Here is a 21,697-nt window from a genome sequence, read left to right on the forward strand (position 1 = left end):
TATACAGGGTGTTTCATTAATAATTGTCCATATAGTAACTGGAGAAACCTTAGCACAAAATACGAAGATTTAACCTAAAATACTTTGATAAAATGTGGTTCCTTACTGAGTTACAGGGTGTTTTATCTAAAAATTTAAAAACTATTTTTGCTCAGCATTTTAAAACTGTTCGACGTATCTTTTTCATACTTGGCAGAAAGTATAGGTCCTGTACAAAGTACTAAATTACGTTAAACAAACGTTTCTGGCTATTACCAGAGGCTTGGTAACGGGGGGGAAAGTGTATGGTTGACCCTTTCCAAATTCTACGCCACTGGCGGAATTGCTATTTTAGTTCAATTTTTGGATTCTCCAATACTTTCTATGAAAATAATATATTCTTCATTCGTAACGATAAAGTCATTAGTTTTCGAGATCTTTGAAGTTAAAAATGAAACTACACGGTTATTTTGATTAATGTATTGTGTCGCTTCATTTTTAATTTCAAATATCTCGAAAACTAATCATTTTATCGTTACGAATGAAGAGTATATTATTTACATAAAAAGTATTGGAAAATAAAAAAATTACACTAAAATAGCAATTTCGTCAGTTGCGTAGAATTTGGGAAGGGTCAACCAGCCACTATCCCCTGTCGTACGCCTCTGGTAGTAGATAGAAACGATTATTTATCTTAATTTAGTAGGGTGTACGGTGTACAGTGTCTACACTTTCTGCTAAGTATGATAAGGATACGCCAAATAGTTTTAAAGTACTGGGTACAAATAATTTTTAAATTTTAATCATATGAATCATATCATAAATATCTGTGCCGTTTCATATTTAACTTCAAATATCTCGAAAACTAATAACTTTATCGTTACCAATGAACAGTATATTATTTACGTAGAAAGTATTGGAGAATCTAAAAATAGCACTAAAATAGTAATAATTCCTCCAGTGGCGTAGAATTTGAGAAGGGTCAACCATTCACTATCCCCTGTCGTACGCCTCTGGTAGTAGCTAGAAACATTTGTTTATCATAATTTAGTAGGGTGTATAGTAGTCGCACTTTCTGCCAAGTATGAAAAGGATACGTCGAACAGTTTTAAAGTGCTGAGCAAAAATAGTTTTTAAATTTTTAGATAAAACACCCTGTAACTCAGTAAGGAACCACATTTTATTTAAGTGTATTAGGTTAAATCTTCGTATTTTGTGCTAAGGTTTCTCCAGTTAATATGGACAATTATTAATGAAACACCCTGTATACAATACATTATTATTTATTAGGATGTAATGATGAAAATTGATGTATTTTTTGTAAATTTCAGTCATTTTCAGGGTCAGGTAGGGGCGAATGCCCGCCCCCTGACCCTATCAAATGACGCCCCTGAGCTTTCGTGGTTTACTATAATGGGCAGACTGCAATTGCGCGCAGCGGTCAGGGTTCTCAACAGGGTGTCTAAGCCAATGGTGCAATTGCGCGCACGTCTTTAAAAAGGTATGCTGTGATTGCGCGCAAAGTCGTAAATTATAGTAAACGGAAGTTTTATTTACTTCTTATTCGTTTTGAACGGAAATTTTACTAATTTTCAAAAATTAAGATAATAACAAGTGAATACTACATTGAAATAGTTGTGATAAAAAAAACTAAATATGTAGTGTTTCTTTTATAATTAATATTTATTGTATTAAATAATGTACATATGTAGACATTTAATTTGAACATGCCTTATAACATATAGTTTTAACAAATTCTATTCTGAATATTTCTTTATTTTTAAATTTCTCTATCAAATTTGTTACATATTTTAATGTTCTTTCATAATTAATATTTTTAATTTTCTTTTGTAAATGTAATTTATTTAATTGCACATAAGATCCTACTTGAACATTTTTTAATTCATTTAAAAATACAAAAATATTAGGATGCGGAGAATAAAATCTTTTGTTAAAATGGCTATGAAAAGATTCACAGGCGTTGGTAGTCCGTTCTCGACTTGGGCTACATGAAGCCCACATCTCTGGAGGAAATCTTGCAGATTCAGAAATGTAATTCTCCGTTAAATAATCGCAGAAGGACGTTATACGGGTATCGTTGGGGGCTTCATCAATCAATTCTTCAACGAAGCATTCCGAAACATCGGTACTATCTAAATATATGAGGCCGAAAGACTAGCGTAACCATTTCCCCAACTCACTGTCCTTGTCGGAATACTCTCTTTTGAGTCCAATATTCTGTATTTTCCTCAGCCAAGCTTGGCTGATGTGGAATCTGCAGCCAGTTATCTTTAGCTGGGGCCAAACGTTTCGGCTTGCTTTGTGAATAGCTTCTTCGAAATCACACACAATTTCACTGGGATTTAATGTCAGATTCTTGCTATCACAAGCAGATATTACAGTTCTGAACACTTGCTCATAAGCTTCTGTCTTTTTATAAGTGCAAAAACTAATGGCACATAATGTCCATTACGGACCACGTGAATCGTGAATAACTGCGTGAAGAATTTTGTGCAGTAGTTGAAGGTCCCATCACAGAAAAACTTTGTTTCACTACACAAAAATTGTAAGTTTTTTTCACAACTGAATATTACTATTCCTAACTCCTTATTAAACGAAAGCAGGAAGTCTTCATTTATTGAAGTTTTAATTTCAATTGTAGCCAAAGCGTCGAAAACATCGTCCAAATTTTTGGGAAGTGGTGGAAGTAATTTTCTTCGAGATCGGTAAATGCTATCCCGAATGTTTGATAGGTCTTGAGTTGTTGCCGAAAGAACCGCATCTCCCATTTCCATGTTCATGATTTTGCTGGGCCGGATAGAAATATCTTCGGTGGCTTTCCTTTTGGCGTTGTTTTGAACCTTCTATAACAAAAAATAAATGTATTGTTAGAAACTGTATTTAATATTTTTTTTTATTTAAAATTAATGTGCTCGGCTACTAAGGCCACTTGCACAAGAACGGTTACAACAATATTACAATAAATAATGTGTTACACAATGCAAATACAGGAGAAGCTATTTGTAATCCGATATCTTTAAGTGCTTTTTCTATTATAAGGTTACGTTTAGCTGGATGGAGTAATAAGTCGCCTGATAGGGACAACTATTGAGTTTATGGTAATACTTTGGTGGGTACTCGTCGACTACTGCAACGGAGGTTAAATAAATACAAATACGATTATTAGAATAAAATAACATAGGTATATCGATGAAATCTTTATTAGACGAGGATACCCTATTATAATATTAATTAATTAATTAAAAAATTAATATATTATATATATTATATAGGGTGTCCCAAAAGTAGCGGAACGGTCGAATATTTCGCGAACTAAACATCGGATCAAAAACTGAAAAATACGTGTTCAATCATTTTCAAAAATCTATCCAATGACACTAAACACCAATCCCCACTACACCCCCTGGAGGTGGGGTGGGGGGTAACTTTAAAATCTCAAATAGAAACCCCCAGTTTTTTTTGCAAATTTGGATTCGTTACGTAAAAGTAAGTTTTATTCAAGACATTTTTTCGAAATGGGGATAGATGGCGCTATAATTGGGAAAAACGATTTATCCTGATACCATAGGTAAATTATAGAAACGGTCTAATATCTCACGAAATACAACTCCAAATGAGAAACCAAAAAATAGATTTTTAATCTTTTTCGAAAACCTATCGAATAACACCAAACATGACCCTCCAACCCACCCCTGGAGGTGGGGTGGGGGGTAACTTTTAAATCTTAAATAGCAACCCCCACTTTTTTATTGAAGATTCGGATTCGCCATAAAAAATTAAGCAACATTTATTCGAAACATTTTTTTAAAATTTCTGATAGATGGCGCTAATAAATCGTATTTTTCCAATTAAAGCTCCATCTATTAACAATTCTAAAAAATGTTTCGAATAAATGTCGCTTAATTTTTCGTGACGGATCCAAATCTGTAATAAAAAATGGGGTTGCTATTTAAGATTTTAAAGTTACCCCCCACCCCACCCCCAGGGGGTGGGTTGGAGGGTCAAGTTTAGTGTTATTCGAAAGGTTTTCGAAAAATATTAAAAATCTGTTTTTTAGTTTCTCATTTGGAAGTGTATTACGTGAGATATTAGACCGTTTCTATAATTTACCTATGGTATCAGGATAAATCGTCTTTCCCAATTATAGCGCCATCTATCCACAGTTCGAAAAAATGTCTTGAATAAAAGTTGCTTACTTTTACGTAACCAATTAAAATCTGCAAGAAAAACTGGGGTTTTCCATTTAAGATTTTAAAGTTACCCCCCACCCCACCTCCAGGGGGTGTAGTGGGGGTTGGTGTTTGGTGTCATTGGATAGATTTTTGAAAGTGATTGAACACGTATTTTTCAGTTTTTCGATCCAATGTTTAGTTCGCGAAATATTCGACCGTTCCACTACTTTTGGGACACCTTGTATATTATACAGTACAATTTTCAAAGGAGGAAGACCTAACCCTTCGGTCCAAACCTAACTTTCGGGTATTAGAGTGTAGAGTACCTCAGGAGGTATTTGACCGCTGCGCGCAATCACAATATACCGTTTTGTTTACCTGCCTTAATCCTTCCGTTGCGCGCAATCACAGCAACCCTCTTAAAGGTAAATTTCAGTACCCCAGGAGGTATTTGACCGCTGCGCGCAATCACAACCCACCCACTATAATATAATCAATAATAGACCTCACTTTTCTTGTTTCGTGTACCCATGTGTATTATAGAAGCCGTTTGTGATCTTGAAGTTTAGTATTTCATCTATTTAAATATGCTTGATGAAAACCAGCAACCTTGTAGAAGTACTTTATCGGCTGTTCTTTTTTTAGATATCGATAAAGGAGGTCACGCTTGATATAGGTGAAGATAGGATTCTTTTGGAATCGAAAACACGAGGATATCTTTTAGACGTATTTATACCATATATTGTGAAGCAAAAGACCTGTTCCGCAGATTTCAATAAATCGAGTAAGGTAAGTTGTGAGTTTGTATTTACCAAGTTGCATTCAGTTATGAGCGCTTTAATAGCCGGCAAAATAACGCAAAAGATGGACAACATAATACGTTGTGAAATAAAAAGAGATAAAACTAGTAGAGGTGGGTAATTATCGGTATAAACCTGTAAAACATGACCATTTTCAATAGTCTTCCACCTTTAGTTTCATTGTTTTATATGTTAACACATTGTGTGCCACGTCGCTCATATATGAGAGACACAGATGTTCTGCCAGGGGCAACGTCGCTCATTTTTGATATACACATACGACTGACTTTCATTGCCGTGGATATATCGTGGCCCCTGAGAGTATTATCCCGATTAAGGCTTGGCACGCAATGTGTTAATACCGATAATTTCCCACGTCCACTAGTTTCATTTCTTTTTATCACAAAACTTTTTTTTATATATATACATCACAGTATATCAACCTTGTATTTTTCAGATTTTGACTGTCACGATGCCGCTGGTTGGCGGATAAAGGATTTTAATTTTAGTTGCTTTATATAGATTGTAAATTTATTATGACTTTCTTGTAATTTAGATGAATAAATAGTTTAAAAGTATTTGATCTGTTCTTTTTTAAATACCATTTTCCATCTTCAATGTAATGCACATTTTTCATACCGTTAGACCAGATAGGTCATATAGAAGAAATAAAGCGAGAACTATTGAAAAATTACAACCTAAATATAACTTTTCAATGGATTATTAATATGGCGTGCAACTGATTATTAGGAAAAGTGCCTAAAAATTGAAGAAATAAAAGCAACAAGATCAGAAATAATATAGAAAATGAAGCGGGCCAGATAGTTCAGGTGATAGGATGTTTCGACTTCCACGCAAAAGGCCGGGAATCGAATCCCAGCGCCGGCGAGAACATCTAGAGATTTTTATGAGTCTAGAGATGTCTATAGGCCCCAGGTCGACTCAACCTGAATAAAAGGAGTACCTTGGATAAAACCAGGGGTAATAATGGGCGGTTGAAGCGTAGCACTGGCTCAGAGGTGTAACCAGGATAATCCTAAAGGGGGGGGGTTACATCTACTTGAAGGTCTCTGGGGGTATGGAATCAATGGTGTTAAGCGTATAGTACATTAAAAAGGGGGGGTTATAACCCCCAAAACCACCCCCTGGTTACGCCTATGTACTGGCCCTGTTACCTTCCTTGTATATCGTAGGCAGACTACCTTGCTACAGTTCCAACGTCGTGTTAGCGGTATAAAAGAGAGATTATTATTATTACATATTGATATGACATGAAACTATTTTTTAACTCATTGATGAAAATTCCCGGACGTTGCAATGATGCTTTATAAAATTTGTCTGACACATAGGAAACCGATAATACACATGTTTTGCTTTAAACTTTTAAACCAACTTCTAATAATTATTCTAATACCAAGGAATGTGATCATGCTAAAAATGCCTCCAGTGCTTTAAAACATGTTATTATTCTGTGATAAAAATTAGCAATTGCAACCATTTCCGCAGAGTATGTAAAGTTTTGTAAGTCTTAGATAACATAACATTCTTCATACCATCTCGTTCGGCTCAAAAATAGGTATTTTAATAACAACCAGTCAATGTATACAGAATAAAATTTTAACTTTAACTACTAAAACTGAATGTATGTACCGTATGTACCCACTAATGTAAGTTATCCACTTAGTGTTAAAAAATGTAATCAGATGATGCAGCACTAATATGGAAGAAACAATTTATGAAACATGAACACCAGTGCATGGCACTAAACATCTGTTGATGATCTAACGATCCAAGCAAGGACCGCGAAATAATTAAGAAGACTTGTGAAGAAAATTATTGAAGAAGCGCAGAAATTTGGATTGGAGCTAAATGAAGACAAAACTAAATATATGATCATGGAAATGGAAGGGACAGAAGTCACAGAATACTTTAGAGTGAGGTATGTAGTACCTATGTGGTAAAAGCTATAGTTTTAAAAGGGTGGACAATTTTAAATACCTAGGTGTAGCATTCGATGAAAACAAAGAACCTACTATCACCAGGTTCGTTAAGTAGCAAAGGATCAGATGGCTGGGACTTCGAACAGAATGCCTAAACTAGTTAAGACCAGAAAACTCATCCCAAAAGAAGAGGTAGACCCAGCACGAGGTGGATTAATAAAGTGGAAGAAGACCTTGAACACGTGAAGGTGAGAGACTGGAAAAGAAAAGCACAAAACGGCAGTGAATGGAGAAATATTGTTCATCAGGTCCTTCAGTCAGAGCAGTCAAGAATTTTGTATATATAGGTACTTAAATTTAAGTTATATTTTTCAACGAGCATGTAATGATGGCTATTACTCACGATGATGAAGTTTGCGACACGAGCCGTAGGCGAGTGTCGTAATTCATCAGAGTGAGTAATAGCCATTACATGCGAGTAGAATACTATACTTTTTCTACGACCTTTTTTTGAAGTTATACTTCTTTACCGGCGATATGGGGGTGAATTTTTATGTTAAAACCTATGATCCCGGCGCGTGCGCATTATAACTTTGTTCTGATTGGATGTTCAAATGACATGTCAAAAATTATTCAATATGGCGGCTGTGGCACAGCTGTACGTAGTTTGATTATTTATGGTTGCGTTTTGAAATTTGTGGGAAAAGAAACAAAGTTAGTTAATAGTTATACTGCCTTTTTAGATAGTTTTCATATACCTATATTTTTGGACTATTTTGGACAAGGAAAACTCATTCTAATTTGGTAAGTAGTTTTTATTATAATCATATTGTACTTATTCATTTGGATTAGGTTGGAATACATACATTTATTTTCTCAAGAATGGGGATTTTAGAGAGAAATCCCAAATTAGGTCCGATTTTTATTTTTAAATTATGATTTTTTGGCGTAGATTTATTTATCTAGTAGGTATGTAATGCTTTGATTTACATACTTAATTTGATTACCAACAAAAGTTCTACCAATCTTCATCTAATATATTGTTTTCTTACTGTTTTGTTATATTTTAATATTTTCTTCCACAAAATTTAAACTACATAATATAATTATATTCAAAACAACTGTCAAAACAGTAAAACGTTCAGTTACCCTATTTTTCCACATGACAAATAATGTGGAATTGGACGAGTGAGTCTAGGCTTCGATTACGAATCAAAGCGCCCCGAAATTCACGGGTTCGATTCCCGATGCAATTTCATTCGATTAGGGATTGCAATCCAGCAGCATTTTCAGTGCAGTTGGATTTTTGCAAGATTGGTCTGAATCCAGCAAAATGTGGAATTAAAATAAAAACACGATTTTACTGTTTTTTTGTCTATATTCTAAATTTCTAAACAACAGACATATTTCAACATGAATAATTTTGTTTTTTTAAAGTTAGACCAAAACCATAATTAACTATCGTCTACTAACCTACTTCGCACAGAACTGCACATATATCCGGTTGCGGAGAAAGCCCTTTCGGCCTCTATGCTGGTTGGTTTTAAGGTCATCAAATAGCCATAGACCATGGACAAATTATCGCCTTTCACTCATTCGGTGTCACAATCGGTCATTTCCTTTTCCAAAATCTTTTTATATTCTCTTTGATAACCAGTTTTTTCTCTTTCTCGTTTCAATTCTATCTCTTGTTCTAAAGTAAAATTCACGGGCTCCGGATTAGTTATCCCATTTCCTTCCATTATGTCCTCATGCACTGGTTCCACAATCATTTGTTTATTTTTTATACGACTCAACAATTTTTTTATCTCTTGTCGCATTGCATTCTTTTTCGTTATGGGGAAATAACCAGGATTGTTTAGTCCTTCGTCATACTTTTTTGGATTTTGTAAGTACATCAATGTACCTGTAACTTCAGAGAGGTGCCGTTCCGTGATTCTGTTGCGTAGTGCTTTTGATAGAAGGCACTAAGGCTAGAGACCTGGCTATTTAGTTTGTCTAAAACAAATTTCATGGTTGTGTCGGCCGTTATCAAAGTGTACTCTCTTCTGCAAAGAGCTTCTACAGCCAGTTTTACCGGTCAAAGAGTGGGATCAATTCATTGTTTATTGACCACTTGCCAGCAGAGAATTTTGTAGCAGAATCGATGTCTATCAACGCTTTATGGATGCAAACTTTTAGGCTGTAGAAACTTTCCAGCATACTGAGCTACTGCTAGCGCGATAGAATGGCAAGTTGCCAACTCACGGCTTTGAATAAAGAGGCTAATGAAAACATTAAGTAACTTATTTCGAATTTGACACGTTTGTGGATCCGCGCTGCTGCATCCACCACGTAAAAAATAGCGCTGGATCCAGCAATTGCAATCTCTAAGGTAAACCCAGCACGAGGTGGATTAATAAAGTGCAGGAAGACCTTGAACATGTGAAGTGAAGGTGAGGGACTGGAAAAGAAAAACACAAAATGGCAGTGAATGGAGAAATATTGTTCATCAGGCAGTGGCGGCTCGTACCACTTTAAGAAGGTAGTGCCAGAACTCGGGCAGCCGCCAAAATTTTTAGTGACGGATTCACGGTATTGTCAAAAAAGGTATACTTACAACAAAAACTGAAAAAATATATGCGCGGATACTTTTATCTTATGTATCTTATGTTTATTGATCTGAGGTGCTAACCAATTGTCCAACATTGATCAAAATAGTTCCGTAAATTAATTAATAATAAAAACCTCTTAACCTACCACCAGCATTTACTGCTGATAGTGCTTGAAGTTTGTTATTAAGATTTAGTCTCTATTTACCAATTTATAAAAATAATACTATTTCATTATTCACACACATGCACACATTTTTGTAATGTCACTTTTAAAGTTTACGATATATGAAGTTCATTCTTCTATTTTTTGGTTGCAAAGTTTTCAATGCCTTTATTATTAAAATTATCAATACAATTTACAAAATGCTTTTCTGCAGATAGCATACCTAAAGCACTATGTTTTAACATCGAAAAACAGAGTTCTGCTTCAGATGTTGATATAGGAATGGTAACTAAAATACTTAAAAGTTTAATAGTTTCTTCAAATGTGCTTTTTAAGCCTTCCCTCTACAATAAAACCGATAGCGAAACAGCCCCAGAGGTAGTACTTAATTCGTCTCGCCAATACAGTACCTACTTCTAATTCAGTTTTAAATCGAGTTTTGTTTAAAAATTAAAATTGTCTCCATGTTTCATTAAGAAATGATGCAAAGAACTGATGCTTATAAGCAGAAAACTTCTCCGACATAAATAAATTAGAAGCAACTAAATGTCCGGAGAAGGTAGACCTTTGAAAGATCTGGTACTTTGAATAATATGAACCTTTAAGTCGTTGTCTAATTCGGCGCTAAAATTGACCAGCTCTTTAAATATGCCTCTATTTTCTGAATTTTCTTTTTCGTGGTGACCTCTTAAAGCTAACTCGAAAGATCCACAAAACCTTATAACATTTGTAGTTTTTTTTTAAATATTTAAAAAAAAATATACTTAAAAATTTAAATTTCTTAAAATTTTTTTTAAGATACTAATCTTCATTGTCAATTAATAAATTAAACTTGAGAAATAATCAAAATATTATTTATACTACACACTGCACCCACGATCATGATGCCCTAAAAGTTTAATTATAAATACAAAACTTTTTAACACAGAATATACATAATAAAAGTGACAAACCAGCACGTAAAGAAACTCAACCTCGTGCCCGGCACAGAGATTCACATTTAAAGGTATACTAATAGTCCAATGTAGCTCTTTCTCTGTCACTTAAATAGAATGCGCGTAAAATCTTTCTCTCTTTAGTCGTGTCAGTACTGACTTAGGCACGAAGGAGAGATTCTCCTGTCGAATAATCTCCGCTGTATAGCGGAGTCTCAGCGACATAAAGTTTTTCAAAATCGGTTGTCAAATCACTGAGTAATTAATTTTTAAAATGAGAGGTGCAACGTGGATATCACATACCTAAATAACATAACTAAGCAAATTGATATTATGTTATGTGATTTTCACAGTGCATCTCTCATTTTAAAAATTAATTTCCCAGTCATTTGACAACCGATTTTAAAAAATTTCATATCGCTGGTTAGGTAAATGACCGTTTTTTCAAGTTTTTAGGTAAATATCTATTTTCTATATCGCTTTTAAATAAAAAATTGCGGTTTAAAAAAAAACGTTGTTGACTTTTTTTATTAAAACACCCAGTATATTTTTTTGTAACTTGAGAAAATGGTCATTTACCTATCCAGTGATATAAATTTTTTAAAATCGGTTGTGAAATGACTGAGCAATTAATTTTTAAAATGAGAGATGCAATGTGGAAATCACTTAACATAATAGGGAGTTTTTGTGCACACAAATACGTAAGCGTAACGCATCTTTTTGACATATACGCTTGCGCATTAATGGTTGAACTCCCGTATCGCGATACGTATTACCTAAGGTTACGGGCTGGTACGTTGGGTTCATACGCATCCCTATCGAGCCGAAAGTCACCGAATGCACACGAGGATCTTGCCCGATTACCTACCAAATGAACATTTCATCAGCGTACTACCCGTTTATAAACATTTTAAGGTTATATTGGTTATTGGTTTAGTCTATTTGAGTAAAATTATTCTGTGTTCGTAATTGGAAATTGGAACTTCATAATAGATTTAAAATTTTATTGTTTTTAAGTTGTCTATTAAAAAAGCAAAACAAACAAACCTTGTATTAATTTAAGAAATACAGTGATCACCACAATTAATAACTAGATAAACAAATGACCTAGTTTCAGTAAAATTTTCAAATAAATATTACCACACTATTTACATTATACCTACTGGAATTCTGATGTAGGTATACAATAATTTACAACTAAAAAGTAGGTATAAACAAAAATAAAACAATTTTAACCTAAGGAAAAATAATATTTTTATATTTAAATAGAAGCAATTAAAACCATACAATTTCATCATTCATTTATCTTTTTTTTACATTTGTATATTGTGTGAACATTGTTTTATTTTTTTAAATGTCAACGGAATTTAAAAATGACTTTACGATTTGCTTTACGTTACGTTAAGGCAGTTACAAAAACTACCTATTTTAACAATTCATCCTCTACGACACGTTAGTTGCTTTACGTATACGGAGATGCGTACGTTACGTAGCAACAAAAACTCCCTAATATCATTTTGCTTAGTTATGTTATTTCGGTATGTGATATCCACGCTGCACCTCTCATTTTAAAAATTAATTACTCAGTGATTTGACATCTGATTTTGAAAAACTATATCACTGGATGGGTAAATGACCATTTTTTCAATTTATAAAAAAATATACTGGGTGTTCCATTAAAAAAAGTCAACGTTTTTTGTTTTCAAAAATCCGCCATTTTTTTTCGTATTTGAAAGCGATATAAAAAATTCAATCCAATCAGACAAAACTTTTACCAAAATAAAATATTTCATCGAAAACCGCATATTTCTATCTTGAGCCGTTTAGAAGTTATAGGCAGTTAAAATGGGGGAAAATATAAGTGGATATCCGGTATATCAAATCATCATCAAATATGTGATATTATAAAAACTCAAGTTAATTTTAAAGAGTAAATTATTATTAATCCTATCGTTTTTCATACTGACATGACTGATCACTTTACTCCAGCAGTTTTTATAAATAATTAAACTCAAAAATGGTCTACATCTAAATCTTCAGTCATAATTAAAAATCGTAATATCGGAAAACTAAAACAGCTTTTAAAAATGTACATTGGAATGATATTTATATTAACAAAATAGATTCTTAAATTGTATATCACTATTTAAAAATAAGTTAGATAATTACATACCAACCTCTAGGTAAATACAACGCTTAAATAAAAAATATCACAAATAAAACCTTGGATAACAATGGGGGTTGATATTTTTAATCAAACGACGAGATTTTCTTAAAAAGAAATTAATAAAGCAATTTTCGTTAACACTTAATATTTATTATAAAAACTATAGAAATAAGCTTAATAGTTTGTTAAAAAAAAAACAAACACGACTTTTATTAAAATAAAATTCATGAAGCTGGTGCAAACACAAAAAATGTGGAATAAAATCAAAAAATATTGAACACATATCAATGATCAGAGTAAAGTTTAAATAAATATTTTGACTGAATCATTTAAAACTAAGTTAAGACTATATGAAGCGTTGTGAACATGAGGAGCGTTTTGATATCTTTTCGAAATTTTGACTTGAACGCCATTATAAACGCCACTCATGTTTGCTGCGCCATCACATCCCTGACCCCGCAGTTTGTTGATGCATATATTTAATTTAGTTATTTCGGCCAAAACTTTATATAAGTGTACACGCAGTTTGGTCAGTCATTGGAACAAATCCTAAAAATGATTCGTTAATTACAAGATCCAAGACATTTTCTTCGGCATACACAATTTCTACACATCGAAAAACTAAGTCAAAAAAATGAGATTATGAAGTAGTTCACTTTTAATTGAGTTTCCAAGTTAATCTATCACCGCATTTTGCATTTTCGGGCTAAGAAAAGTGACCGATTTTTTTCTTCGAACTTTTCTTTCTTCTTTGAAGCAAAAAAACGCGTTAAAGCGGGCCCTGGTTCCGCGGAACCATGCTCAGTACGCCACTGGATATTTCACTCACTAACATAAAGGCTGCTGATACCTAAGCCATCATTGCAGCGTTGCCAATTCTACTAGCATGGCTTTGATTCAACTGAACCATTATTATAAAAGTTTCAGCGATTTAAATAAAGTTTTTACGCACAGCTGATCAAAAACAAAGACATCGAGGAGTCGGAGAGTTGTTTTCAACTATTTTAATGCTGGAAACACCAGTTTTTGCGTCGGTATGTGATACATGATGAAATACGCATCCACTACTTCACTGTGACGTCAAATCGGTAGACAGGAGCAGCTAAAAGTAGTCCGAATACACAAACAACAGCTGAAAAGGTTTTAGCTTCAGTATAGTGTGATGTAAAAGGTATTTTGACCATGATTGTCTTAAAAAGATGACAGAACCATCAATAACGAATATTCTATAATGTTACTGGTGCGCTTGAAGGACAAATAGAGAAAAAAACGCCTAGACGGCAATTGGAAAACGTACTATCTCATCAAAAAACTACACTGTATAATAAGCCGGTCGCAATGTACAGAAATTGCTTCTAAACCTACCTTATTTTTCAGATCTGACCCCCAGCAGCTACTTTCTCTTTGTAGACCCAAAAAAGAAAAGAACAGAACAGGGAAATAGTGAAGGAACTTGTAAAAATCTTGTTGCATTTATTTTTCTCTTAACATAAATGATATGGTATCGTACATTTCGATAAAAACAAAAATTGTTTAACTAGTAAATATTTTAACCTGGTTTTCCTACAATTTCCTTAGTGCCAAAACTCACTTGGAGCATCAAATTACAATATGTTGCTAAATGTAACCAAAGTTTTTAAGTTATTGAAAACCTTAGGTAGAATCCATATTTTTGACTCAAGACTTTACTTTTCAGTACAGATATATTTTTTATCATTTAAAATGTAACTGACTTCATTTTTTCCATACTTTTTCTCTATTTTCTATTTATTTCCTCAATAACCCTTCTTCTATTTAACTTATAAATCTTCCAGTTATTTTCTGGTCTGTTAATCAAACGTCTCATGTGTATTTTCTTTAAAATGTTTCATTTGCACTACTTTGTCGTGACTTCGTTTCTTATTTTGTCCTACCTATTTCATTTTCTTGGCAGAATTTCTCAAATTTTATCGCAGTAGCTTTGTTTTATTCTCCTATTTCCATTGCAATTCGAAATTGTATATCCTTCAATCTTTATGATAAAACAATATTTTGTAATCTTTTGTGTAATCTTGAAAACGTGAACTTTTTAAATTTTCCGACACTATACAACATTCAAAGAGATACGGCAACACAGTATAATAGTAAAAACTTAAATTTTACCAGTGGCGCATAAAGAAAATTATAGAAGAAACCTTTCTCTATTTAATAATATCATAGAAATTGTATACCCTGGAAATAAAGACGATTTTAGGGTTGGTAATAAAGAAACATTTTGCAAAACATTTATACACAAATAAAAATCCTTTATATCTCATATCTTTATCAAAAAAGTCGAAATTTTTAATACAAATCTATAAAGATGGACGGACTACTCTAATTTCTACAAAAAGAATTGTGTATTGTCTAAAAAAAATCATTGAGCACTACGAGGAATGTACAGAAAGTAACATGTAAACTTTCACTCTAATATTTACAATTTGTGACTTTTGGCATCAATATAATAGGGAACTTGCATTTAAATTCTAAAAAATGCTATATATCACAACAGAACGTAATTTAAAACATTTATCAAAGAACAAAAAAAAAAAGAATATGTGTATGACAGCCCTGGCATTAAGGCTATCTGCTCCCGGTGAGGGTGGTTATCCCTTATCCGAGGGGTGGAATAATTGATACGCTTTTACTTGTTGAGTTGTTTTATTTACACTCGCATGAGCATAAGCTGGTAGCACCGCACCCAAAGAACGTCTCGTGAAGAAAAAGAGACACTATCTTTAATGTGGAAATATTACGTCTGATCACAAAATAGAATGACGAATGTCTAATATAATAATAAGAATTCCCTTGTTATAGTTTTGCTGTTTATATATTTAGAAATGCCTATTCAGCATCGACCATGAAAAGTGGTTATAATTGACTCTGCAATTATTAGTGAATCGTGATCTAGGATAACAATATTTGTATAATCGAATGAAGGTTGTAATATTGTTATGATGACATAAATAACTGAAAGTAATTATCGTAGATAATTACAGGGTGTTTTTAAGATATATCTACTGAGTACAGATGAATTCTTGTACATGTGTGTACTTTGTACGCACGTAAGAAGTTATACGTCTATTATATGATTTCTTAAAAATAAATATACTTTAAACAGTTTGTTTTAATTTTTTTTTAAACACCAAACTAATTTTGTGCTTACCGCTTTCAAAACAATAAAAAAAGTATAGGATTGCACTGGATTCGAACTCAAGACCTCTCGATCCCTGGCCGAATGCTTTATCAAATACGCTACGAGGACTGTGTCTGTATCGGTTCGGACGTACCTAATGACAATTCACGGTAAGAAACAGACAAGGTGAAGTATTATAAATATACAATAAAATGTTTTAATAATACTCATCTTACTCCTGAGGAAGACAAATCCAAAGACACAAAAATTATAATAAATATATTTACTAAAAACACTAATATATTCTTTTCACACCTTTGCTTGCACTGATATATTTATACATAACTAGAAAGATTTAGCAACTAAACGCCATACTGTCTGTGTGCGCATGCGCGCAGTATTATGAAATTTTACTCTCAATCGCGCCTAAAGAAGTATAACTTCAAAAAGTTTTTTTGTCTTTTGTTTGGCTCCTAAAGACGATTAAAAATTCTAATTATACCAGCCAGCCCAAAACGCGCCCTCATTGGTCGAGACGTCATATAATAGTCCAAACTGTGGGTGAAAAATAGGTCGATTTCAGGATATAATTCAGGAATTTTTGAAACCTATCAGGTGTCGTAAAGGACGATACCAGGAATAACTTCTACTAAAATGTAACCAAAAATTTTAGGAGGTTTTTTTATTTATGACGTTTTTCATTTGTTAAATTTGCAATTTTTAAAGATTCTTGCAGCTTAGGATATTCATTTTAGAGAAAAACTTTTAAATAGAAAATTGTAGTAAATTCAAAAACCTAACATTTGAGCTATGGCAAGTTTAATTTCGTTAATCCGTTATTGCAAAACAGCCTGCGAAAGGTCCAAAATGGCCGTTTTTTGCAATTGCATTATTTATTGTAAAAATAACTTTTATTTATTTATTAAGGTTTAAAATGAAGATCTTTCAATACCGAACATAAAAAACTTTATAGAGTCCGATTGGTGAACGTGTTGCTAAGATATTATAACTTGTTTATAAAAAGGGGTCAAATGTCGAAGTCTATAACTTTTTGAAAAAAAATCGTAGAAAGTTAATCCAAGATCCACTCTCCTTCTAAAGACTTATATTTTCATATTCTGATGTAAATAAATGCGTAAAACATTTTTCAACTTCTTACTTCGGGTTTGAAAATAAGGGGGCAAATTTCGTTATAAACGTTTAGAACTGAAGCCGCCCCTGTACATCTTATGAGTTTCTAACTTGCAGATTATTATTGCTGAGAACAAAATAAAGATTAGGAACAAAATAAAAATTTTTTACGACCAACTGAAGCGGAGATAATTGTTTTTGTTTTCTTAAATCGTAGTGACTTTATTTATAACAATTAAGAAATTATTTCACAGTCATTGACTAAAGAAAGACTTATATTATCTTAAAATACAAATTATTTTAAACGAAAATTACATTTTATTATTAAAAATGATTTTTAAAGTGTAGTGGAGGTTTATTTTTCTTTAGGAATGTGATTTATTGTGTCGGTTGCCCTTAACAACGGTTAGCAACTTATAGTACATTGAATCACGGTTTTTGCTCCAAATTTTAAAGCACCGCTTGGATTGACATGAAATTTGGCAAACACATAGATAACATGTCAAAGAATAAAAATGATATTTCGCCTCTGTGTGCTTTTGCACTGGGGTGAGTTTCACCCCTTAAAATTCTGAAAACATATTCGTTCAAAATAAGCCCGGAAATGGATAAAACGACTAATTCTAAGCAACTTTTATTTTGTAGCATTTTTTCATTGAGTTAATACTTTTCGAGTTATTTGCGAGTAAATACGTTCATTTTTCAACAAAAAAAAAAAACACGTTTTTGGGTGGTTTTTGGCAAATAACTCAAAAAGTAAGTATTTTATTGAAAAAACATTCTTAGCAAAAATATAGCCCATTAAAAATTAAAAAAAAAATGGTGTATGTATGAACTCACTAGACCTAGCACAAGCAAAGTTCTAGCTAATGAAAAATAGGTTCATGTCCGTCAAATTTCAAAGTGAATATTTCAAATTTCAACGTGAAATAACCAGAAAATTATGCACTTTTTGGAGAAAACTCATTAAATTTTTTTTAAAGTGTTTAACAAAATATTATTTTTTGTTTTTTAAAAAAGTTTTTAGTATCAAAAGTAAGTAAGTTACGTTCAAAATAACGTTGATCTCTTTTTTTTTGTCGAAAAAACTCGGGAATGTCACCCCCTAATTACCATCTTAAATCAAATTAATCGTTACCGCTTCACAAGTTACTTTGCCCATGTATTATTTATATGATCTGTAAGTATCATCGGTTCAATCAAAGGGCTTATTTAAAAAAAAATTGGTTTTAACGTAAATCTGTTTTAATTTTTAATTTTGAAAAAAATTTATTTTTTTTCAAAATAACTGAAAATTTATTAGTGTGACCAAAAATTACAAAGAGTAAAAAAATGTAGTTTTTAGTTTTCTGAATATTTTAAATTTTTTGTTTTTTTTTGTAAGGCAAAAATTGGTTAGGATATGGCTGTTCTAAATTTGCATACGCTCGTGATTATTGACTAGTTCTTTTCAACTACAGCAATTTCAAAAATAAGAACTTTAAACCGATGAAACTTACAGACATATACGACGCATACACGAGTAAAACAACTTGTAAAGTAAAAAAGGATTAATTTCATTTTTGATGCTAATTAGGGGGTGATTTCCTGAGTTTTTTTGACAAAAAAAAAGAGAGGAACTTTATTTTGAGCGTAACTTGCTTACTTTCGATGCTACAAACTTTTTTAAAAAAACAGATACACAGAAATAATTCACTTTGAAATTTGACGGATATAAACCTATTTTTCATTAACTAGAATTTTGTTTCTACTGGGTCTAGAGAGTTCATGCATACATAATTTTTTTCAATCTTTAATGTGCTATATTTTTGTTAAGAATGTTTTTTCAATAAAATACTTACTTTTTGAGTTATTTGCCAAAAACCGCCTAAAAACGTGTTTTTTTTTTGTTGAAAAATGAACGTATTTATTCGCAAATAACTCTAAAAGTATTAACTTAAGGTGATACAGTAGCGATCAACAGGTAGCCAAAACGCGTTCCAAGATTGCGGCTGTAATTTTGAATATTTTTTCGAGATATTTGGCACACGTATTCGTAATATAATAAAGAATGGCGGTACAGAGCCCAATTTGAGAAATATATTAATATGTGAAAATTACTCTGTAATTAAATACAATATTAAAAAAACGAGCCTGTACCGCCATTAAGAAGAACAAAAAAATACACTTTCTTCAAATAAACTTTTTTATCCGATGCCTAGATTTTGTGTCATTTTGGAACTACTAATGAAATAAAAAATTTTAGTAGTTCCAAAATGACACAAAATCTAGGCATCGGATAAAAAAGTTTATTTGAAGAAAGTGTATTTTTTTGTTCTTCTTAATGGCAGTACAGGCTCGTTTTTTTAATATTGTATTTAATTACAGAGTAATTTCCACATATTATTATATTTTTCAAATTGGGCTCTGCACCGCCATTCTTTATTATATTACGAATACGTGTGCCAAATATCTCGAAAAAATATTCAAAATTACAGCCGCAATCTTGGAACGCGTTTTCGCTACCTGTTGATCGCTACTGTTTCCTCTTAATGAAAAAATGCTACAGAATAAAAGTTGCTTAGAATTGGTCGTTTTATCCATTTCCGGGCTTATTTTGAACGAATATGTTTTCACAATTTTAAGGGGTGAAACTCACCCCCAGTGCAAAAGCACACAGAGGCCCAATATCATTTTTATTCTTTGACATGTTATCTATATGTGTGCCAAATTTCATGTCAATCCAAGCGGTGCTTTAAAATTTGGAGCAAAAACCGTGATTCAATGTACTCTAAGTTGCTAACCGTTGATACGGGCAACCGACACAATAAATCACATTCCTAAAGAAAAATAAACCTCCACTACACTTTAAAAATCATTTTTAATAATAAAATGTAATTTTCGTTTAAAATAATTTGTATTTTAAGATAATATAAGTCTTTCTTTAGTCAATGACTGTGAAATAATTTCTTAATTGTTATAAATAAAGTCACTACGATTTAAGAAAACAAAAACAATTATCTCCGCTTCAGTTGGTCGTAAAAATTTTTTATTTTGTTTCAAATCTTTATTTTGTCTTCAGCAACAATAATCTGCAAGTAAGAAACTCATAAGATGTACAGGGGCGTCTTCAGTTCTAAACGTTTATAACGAAATTTGCCCCCTTATTTTCAAACCCGAAGTAAGAGGTTGAAAAATGTTTTACACATTTATTTACATCAGAATATGAAAATATAAGTCTTTAGAAGGAGAGTGGATCTTGGATTAACTTTCTACGATTTTTTTTTCAAAAAGTTATAGACTTCGACATTTGACCCCTTTTTATAAACAAGTTATAATATCCAAGCAACACGTTCACTTCTTCATTTTAAAGCCTTAAAAAATAAATAAAAGTTAGTTTTACAATAAATAATGCAATTCCAAAAAACGGCCATTTTGACATTTCGCAGGCTGTTTTGCAATAACGGATTAACGAAATTAAACGTGCCATACCTCAAATTGTAGGTTTTTTAATTTACTACAATTTTCTATTTAAAAGTTTTTCTTGTATTATGTAATGTATGAATGAGATATTTCCTGTAATTAATTATATTATTTTGTAACCTATGTATGTTCGAAAAACAATTATATATTAAAAAAAAAGATTAAAAAAAATAATAATAAAAAAATATATTAAAAAAAAATAAAAAAAAATAAATTAAAAATTAAAAAAAATAAATAAATAAATCACTAAGAGGTTCTAAATCTCCGCGAGGATGAATCGGATTTAGTTCTTACCGTAGTGAAAAAAAACATTTTATACTTATGAACGAATAATAATTTTATATGTAGTTACGTGGCTAAAGGTTCTGAACCAAGGCCAGAATCAAAACAAAAAAAAAAGTTTTTCTCTAAAATGAATATTCTAAGCTGCAATTTTTTTTTGAAAAATAGCTTTGGCAGAGCCAATTAGCCAGACTTGTTTGTGAAAGTTTTTGCCAAAAAAAAAGCTGCAAAATTAAAAATTTTTAAAAATTGCAAATTTAACAAATGAAAAACGTCATAAATAAAAAACCTAAAATTTTTGGTTACATTTTAGTAGAAGTTATTCCTGGCATCATCCTTTACAACATCTGATAGGTTTCAAAAATTCCTGAATTATATCACGTTTTTTCACCCACAGCCTGGGGTATAATTGTAATATTGGATGTTCTCGCCATTAATTCAATAACTTTGGCATTCGTTTTGACATTACACTCAGTTTTATAAATATTTTGATAGATTTTCTAACCTCAACAAACTGGTATATTATTACAATGACACACGATAAGTGTCATTAAAATATAAATATAACCATAAACATAACTAAAGTATAATTATGTGACGTCACCGGTAGTTTGAACTATTTTAAATAAGCAGCAGATTTTAAATTTGTACTTCTAAGTTATTATGAGTTTTTGAAGCGTGAAATTTTGGAAATCTCATTTTGAAACAAAACTAAACATTATTATGTAATAAAAAATGTGCGAGTTCCCTATTAAGAAGGAAGGGTGTTAAGGACTTTTGGGGTAGATCAACTGATGCACAAAAGTAATAACTTTAATGATAGTTACTTTCTGAACATTCCCCGTATATAAGGAATATTCTATGGAAAATTTGCGATTTTAAATGCATTTTACTCAT

General features: G+C 32.0%; 1 protein-coding gene across 2 annotated transcripts in view; it reads left to right on the plus strand.

The window, feature by feature from the left end:
• Positions 1 to 5,550, plus strand: part of LOC126891633 (PIH1 domain-containing protein 1) — a 93,883-nt gene extending 88,333 nt beyond the window's left edge. For both annotated transcript variants that reach the window (XM_050660856.1, XM_050660857.1), the window contains 2 exons: positions 4,818 to 4,961; positions 5,430 to 5,550. In XM_050660856.1, coding sequence (XP_050516813.1) covers positions 4,818 to 4,961; positions 5,430 to 5,465 — 180 coding nt within the window. In that variant the 3' untranslated portion in view covers positions 5,466 to 5,550. The remainder of the gene's footprint in view (positions 1 to 4,817; positions 4,962 to 5,429) is intronic.
• Positions 5,551 to 21,697: the final 16,147 nt, after the last annotated feature.

This window comes from Diabrotica virgifera, chromosome 9 (genome assembly GCF_917563875.1).
Source record: "Diabrotica virgifera virgifera chromosome 9, PGI_DIABVI_V3a".
In the NCBI taxonomy this organism is placed as follows: Eukaryota; Metazoa; Arthropoda; class Insecta; order Coleoptera; family Chrysomelidae; genus Diabrotica; species Diabrotica virgifera.